The 7,500-nt window shown below is 44.0% G+C and overlaps 1 protein-coding gene across 1 annotated transcript in view; it reads right to left on the bottom strand.

The window, feature by feature from the left end:
• LOC143280506 (A disintegrin and metalloproteinase with thrombospondin motifs 6-like) overlaps positions 1–7,500 on the bottom strand; it is a 121,169-nt gene that overhangs the window by 8,391 nt on the left and 105,278 nt on the right. Inside the window, exons 18-20 of the mRNA XM_076585174.1 lie at positions 6,253–6,416; positions 5,555–5,693; positions 2,781–2,910 (exon numbers count right to left, since the gene is read on the bottom strand). Coding sequence (XP_076441289.1) covers positions 2,781–2,910; positions 5,555–5,693; positions 6,253–6,416 — 433 coding nt within the window. The remainder of the gene's footprint in view (positions 1–2,780; positions 2,911–5,554; positions 5,694–6,252; positions 6,417–7,500) is intronic.

Genomic DNA, 7,500 nt, shown 5'->3' with positions numbered 1-7,500 from the left:
CGCACATACACAACACACACACACACACACACACACACACACCGTTACAGCCACAGAGCCACGCACACAAGCACGCACGCACACACACACACACACACACACACACACAAGACAACACACACACACACACACACACACACACACACAAGACAACACACACACACACACACACAAGACAACACACACACACACACACACACACACACACACACACACACTTTATCACAGCACCTGCCATGGTGGCCCTCTCTTGGGTTTGGAAGCGTGCACAGCCACTGATGAAAAACTTTATACACGGTGACTGAACTCAACTCGTGCACACACACACACACACACACACACAGAGAGAGAGAGAGAGAGAGAGAGAGAGAGAGAGAGAGAGAGAGAGAGAGAGAGAGATTGAAAGTGTACACAATTGTGGCCAGACGTTAAACAAAAAATACACCAAAAAAACAAGCGAACACACACACGCGCGCACGCACACACACACAGACACAGAGCCACACAGAACCACAGACACACACTCATGCACACACACACACACACACACACACACACACACACACACACACACACACACACACACACAGACAGAGACAGAGACAGAGACAGAGAGACAGAGAGCGCTACTGCGTCATAATGTAACGTCACAATGATTGCTTAGAAATAATGCCCACCATTGTGTTCGTGATAAAACGAAGTAATAGCTTCAAAATACCTCTCTCACGCCATTGCATCATGAAAAAAATACCACAAGTGTTTCAAAATACATCTCTCGCATCATTGCGTCATGATAGAACGTCACAATGGTTTCAAAATGCCTCTCTCGCATCACTGCGTCATGATAAAACGTCACAATGATTTCAAAATGCCTCTCTCGCATCATTGCGTCATGATAAAACGTCAGAATGGTTTCAAAATGCCTCTTTCGCATCACTGCGTCATGACAGAACGTCACAATGGTTTCAAAATGCCTCTCTCGTATCACTGCGTCACGATAAAACGTCACAATGGCTTCAGAATACTCAGTCGCACCACTGCGTCACAGGAAAAGGGCATAATTATTTGGCTTCCAAACTCCCCCACTCAAAGCATTACGTCATGATACATCGTTACTCTAGCAAATGCTGTACTCACACAATTGCGTCATTAAAAAAATAAAAAATAAAAATTAAAAGAATAAGAGAAATAGAGGGAGAAAAGAAAACTCACAGAAAACTCTTGCTGAGGTTTTCAGTGGGTTTCCGAATTTTGTATCCATCGGTTCATGTAAAGACAGGCCTGACTAAGCACGTTGGGTCACTCTGCTGGTCAGGCATCTGCTTGGCAGATGTGGTGTAGCGTATATGGACTTGTCCGAACGCAGTGACGCCTCCTTGAGCTACTGATAGTGATACTGCTAACATGTAGTGTCGAGGCAGGAGTTTTTACCAATTTGTAAAAGATTTGGCAAAAGATTTCACACACACACACACACACACACACACACACACTACACACAACACACGTGCATGAATCTGTTTGAGTAATTTGAAACCTGAAACGTCATTGAGAAAATGAACGCGAGCAGACAGGTGCAGCCTTTCCTCGAAGTTTATCACAACACCTGCCATGGTGGCCTTCTCTTGGGTTTGAAAGCTTACACAACCACACTGATGAAAAACTTTATATATATATATATATATATATATATATATATATATATATATATATATATATATACGGAGGCTGAACTCCTGGAGAAAGCGAGATAGAGAGAGAGGGGAGGGGGGGAAAGAGAGAGAGTGGAGAGAGAGAGAGAGAGATTAAAAGCGTACACAACCACTAATGAAAACTTTATATATATATATATGGAGGCTGAACTCGTGGAGAGCGAGAGAGAGATGGCGGGAGAGAGAGAGGGGAAGGGAGAGGGAGAGAGAGGGGGGAGGAGAGAGACAGAGAGACAGAGACAGAGAGAGAGATTGAAAGATTACACAACCACTAATGAAAAGTTTACACATATACCGGGGGAGAAAGAGAGAGGGAGGAAGAGAAAGAAAGAACGCAAGAACGCTGGAATTTTAATGTAAGGTCAACGACCTGTATACACTTTGGGTGCACGTGTTGCACACACATCTTAACTAAAATAAAATAGGAAGAATGAAAACAATCCACTTCATACACAATGAGCTCACTGAGAACAAGTAAACTAAATGAATGTTTATGGCTGAAAGCACTCTTCTCTCAGTCTTAATGCATAAAAAACAAAACAAAAAAAAAACATTGCAACATCTCTGGTCACATTACAAGTTTCGTTTTGCAGCAGAAATGGTAATGAATCAAATAGTGTGAACAATGTATTAATGTGCATGTGACTCTTGGAAGCTCTCTCTCTCTCTCTCTCTCTCTCTCTCTCTCACACACACACACACACACACACACACATTCTCTCTCTCTCTCTCTCTCCTCTCCCCTCCCTCAAACACATGCACACGCGCACACACACACCCACATATACGCTCGCGCGCTTAACACACAGGTCAACGAAACACATCTGGGTTTAGTGAAATGCAAAAAAAAAAAAAAAAAAAAAATTGAAGCTGACAAGCTAACAAAACTTACAAAAATTAATTAATTACAAATTGCACGAATCGGGGGAAAAAAAGGTTGATGTATACGCCACAATGCACAAGAGAGAGAGAGAGAGGGGGTGGAGGGGGAGAGAGGGAGAGAGACACAGGGAGACAGAGCGAGTCACAGAGAGAGAGTGAGGGGGCGGGGGGGGGGGGGTGTCTCACTGAGGAGGGCAGGGCCGGTGGTTGCAGAACTTGTTGTGGGTGCTGGGTTTGGGCTGAGGTCGGCAGTACGCGTCCTCCACCACGCTGTCGTCGGACTTGTTCACACACTGCGCCGTGGACGTGCTCACTCCTGGGCGACGGTACATGACAGACCATGCTGTTCATCATGATGATGATGATGTTGATGATAAGGTTGATGATGATGATGATAAGGGTGATGATGATGATGATGATGGTGATAAAGATGAAGATGATGATAAGGATGATGATGGTGACAATGATGATGGTGATAATGATGAGGAGGAAGAGGAGGATAATGATGATGATGATGATGATGATGGTAAGAGTGATGATGATGAGGAGGAGGAGGAGGGTGGTGATAAGGATGATGATGATGATGATGATGGTGATAAGGATGATGATGATGATGATGATGGTAAGGGTGATGATGATGATGATGGTGATAAGGATGATGATGATGATGATGATGGTAAGGGTGATGATGATTATGATGATGGAAAGGGTGATGATGATCAGGATGATGACGATGATGATGATGATGATGTTGATGACGGTGGTGGTAAGGGTGATGATGGTAAGGATGATGATGATGATGGTGATAAAGATGAAGATGATGATAATGATGATGATGGTGACAATGATGATGATGGTGATAATGAGGAGGAGGAAGAGGAGGATAATGATGATGATGATGATGATGATGATGATGATGGAAAGGGTAATGATGATAAGAACGATGATGATGATGAGGAGGAGGAGGAGGTGGAGGAGGAGGAGGACCATAATGATGTTGATGATGATGAAAAGGGTAATGATGATAAGAATGATGATGATGATGATAAAGATGGTGACGATGATGATGATGATGATGATGATGATAATGAAACTAAACATGCTTATCTCCCTGATGACATCCAGAAAGTAAAGTCGTTTACCAAAAAAAATATGCGGAATACGGAACAGCACACGACAGCTGTCTTCTTCTTATTATTATTATTATTCTGCACCTTTAATTGTTCACCATAATTATTTCTCCAACTCTGTCGGTTGTGTGTCAATATCTGGGTCTCTGCAAATGGTTTTCCCGTCCATTCTGCAATGCTGTCTGTCCATCGTTTGTTTTTGTTTGTGGGTTTGGGGGTGTGTTTTTTTTGTTTTTTTTTGTTTTTTGTTTTTTTTTTTTTGGGGGGGGGGGTTGTTTGTTTGTCTCCCCATCCGTCTCTCTCCCCCATCAGTTATCAAGAGGATTGTTTCAGCAAGGACATTACATCTTCCCACGCGGCCTCTACAAACGCAAAGTTTGGTTTCTTAACGGATGTCATGTCGTCAGCAAATCTTCATAATTGTGGCCCTATTTGCACAGTGTCAAGTGAAATAATTATGTCCTACTGTCAAACGCTCAAACACACATATAAACGACTGCAGAATAATAATCTGTTAAAGAGAAATCAGTGACAGTGGCAATGGAGTAGTTGTAATAGTGCTGTTGAATCCACAGACACAACAGGTGAAGAGGGGCTGGAGGTTCTGGTTTTTGTTGTTTGTTGTTTTTGTTTGTTTTTATCTTTGCTTTTTTGACTCACTTGTGTAAACAAAGTGAGTCTATGTTTTAACCCGGTGTTCGGTTGTCTGTGTGTGTGTGTGTGTGTGTGTGTGTCTTTGTGTCTGTGTGTCCGTGGTAAACTTTAACATTGCCATTTTCTCTGCAAATACTTTGTCAGTTGACACCAAATTTGGCATAAAAATAGGAAAAATTCAGTTCTTTCCAGTCATCTTGTTTAAAACAATATTGCACCTCTGGGATGGGCACAAAAAAATAAATAATGAAGCCTAATAATATGCAAACTGCATTTACTGTTATATTTATATTTTTTGTATTCTCTAAACTTGGCACTTTGATCTGATATTCTGACCCAACAACAAGAGCAGTCATTATTATCATTTTCTGTTCAAACAGGAACTTCTTTTGCTCAGCATGGAATTTTTATTTATTTTGCAAACGTTTTGGTGCAGAAAGTAAAAAAAGGGAAATTACTCTATAATTAATGCTAGGGGGCTTAATTTATCACAAGTGAGTCTTGAAGGCCTTGCCTCTCTTGTTGTTTTTTTTGTTTTTTTTTTTTGTCCCAAACCTCTGATGACCTGTATGCAAGCTGGCAGTTTATAGGCTGACAGCCAATATGCCGTTTTATAGCCACCTGGACAGTAAATCCATATCCACTCTGTCACTAATTAGTTATTTTCGGGGCCTATCCCTGTCCTTCCTCCGTTTTGACATCGCACCTGGGTTTGTGTTTTTGTTTTGTTTTTCGTTTTTTTTTTCCAATCACATTCAGAGAGTTTCTTCTTCTTCTGCGTTCACTCGTATGCACACGAGTGGGCTTTTACGTGTATGACCGTTTTTACCCCGCCATGTAGGCAGCCATACTCCGTTTTCGGGGGTGTGCATGCTGGGTATGTTCTTGTTTCCATAACCCACCGAACGCTGACATGGATTACAGGATCTTTAACTATGCGTATTTGATCTTCTGCTTGCATATACACACGAAGGGGGGTTCAGGCACTAGCAGGTCTGCACATATGTTGACCTGGGAGATCGTAAAAAATCTCCACCCTTTACCCACCAGGCGCCGTTCACCTGTGATTCGAACCCGGGACCCTCAGATTGACAGTCCAACGCTTTAACCACTCGGCTACTGCGCCCGTCTAAGAGAGTTTGAAAACGTGAGGACGGTGTGCGGAGTGTCTCTCACCTGTGGAGCAGGACTTGGAGCAGGGGGTCCAGGGGGAGTGTCTCCAGGTGTAGAGGGAGATGTCGTGGTCAGTGGCCGAGCTGTTGACCGGCAGGTTGTACTGGTACTTGATGCCCCGGTTCTCCTCCTGCAGCAGCATCTAGGGACACGCACACACACACACACACACAGAACATACACACACACACACACACATACAGAACACACACACACACACACACACACACACACAGTAACACACAGACACATGCATACAAGCATAGTCGCACGCACACACATACACACACACAAATATATATATATATATATATATATACAGAGAGAGAGAGAGAGACTCACACATGTACGCACAGAGAGAGAGAGAGAGACGCATATATATATATATATATATATATATATATATATATATATATATATATATATAAACACACACACCGTCACTGGCACACACACACACACACACACACGAACACACACAAACACCCCACACCCACACCCACACAACAGCAAAATATAATTACAGAAAACAGAAGAAGAATAAAAAACAAAACAAAAAACGAACATCATAAACAACCTGAAACCAGCCAGGCAAACACCACATTCTCAACCAGAAAGACTGTTTTAAAAGAGAAAAATCTTAAGGGGTGGGTGGTGGGGGGGTTGGGGGTGGTGGTGCGGGGGAGGGTTATCCCAGTTACCATGACGATGAGGTCCTCAGTGGTGGGGCCCAGGGCCTGGAAGGACTCGGGTTCGAACTCCACCAGCCGGTAGTGGAAGACAGTGCCGGCGATGCTGAACTTTCGGGGCCAGTCGATGGTCCAGTCGCCGTTGATGTAGTATTTGTCCTTCACGTTCCGCAAGGCTGCACACACACACACACACACGCGCGCGCGTATGCACACACACACACACACACACACACACACACACACACACACACACACACACACACACACACACATACACACAGCACGTAGTGAGCAGACAGACAAGTATTAGCTTCAATATCTAACACAAATTGACACTGGAGCAATAGTTCAGTTCAGTTCAGTTTAAGTTCTCAGGGCGGCGTCACTGCGTTCGGGCAAATCCATACACGCTACAACACATCTGCCAGGCAGATGCCGCCTGACCAGCAGCATAACCCGACGCGCTTAGTCAGGCCTTGATTGCATGCATATATATATTTGTGTACCTATCAAAGGCGATTTCTTGTCTGGAATTTTGTCAGAGGACAACACTCTCGTTGCCTTGGGTTCTATTTCAGTGCGCCAAGTGCGTGCTGCACATGGGACCTCGGTCTATCGTACTCATCCGAATGACTAGACGCTCAGTTTGATTTTCCAGTCAAACTTGGGAGAACGGGCGCGCTAAAGCGGGGATTCGAACCCACGGACCCTCACGGACTCGCTGTACTGGCAGATGAGCGTCTTAACCGTTCTGCCACCTTCCCGGAACAACAACAACAAACCCAGACAGATGTAATCACTTGCCATACATGTTTTAGAGGGACCAACTGGACTGGAATGGCCAGAACAGCCCAGAACAGAGTGCGATGGCGAGGGGTCGTCGATGGCCTATGCTCCACCAGGAGCGATGGGCAAAATGAATGAATGAATGAATGAATGAATACATGTTTAGAATGCATACAGCAGAAGACCAGAACATCAAAAACCCTGGCAAAATGTATACAGTCAGCGAACACGTTTTTTTTAAAAACGCACGCCTCAAGACACACTGGGGCAAGTTTGCTGCGCCAGACGATAAGAAAAATAAAACAAAAGTGATCAAGTTAAAGTGTGTGTGTGGAAGGGGGGGATGGGAAGGAGGGGCGAAAGTGGCGCATGAAAGGTAAAGGTAAATATGAACCTGTGGTAGGAGAATGGGAAAGGTGTGTGTGTGGGGGGGGGGGAAACATAGGATGAAGACCCTCCCCCCCTCCCACC

Source organism: Babylonia areolata, chromosome 3, assembly GCF_041734735.1.
Source record: "Babylonia areolata isolate BAREFJ2019XMU chromosome 3, ASM4173473v1, whole genome shotgun sequence".
In the NCBI taxonomy this organism is placed as follows: domain Eukaryota; kingdom Metazoa; phylum Mollusca; class Gastropoda; order Neogastropoda; family Buccinidae; genus Babylonia; species Babylonia areolata.
This window is presented reverse-complemented; position numbering and strand designations above follow the sequence as displayed.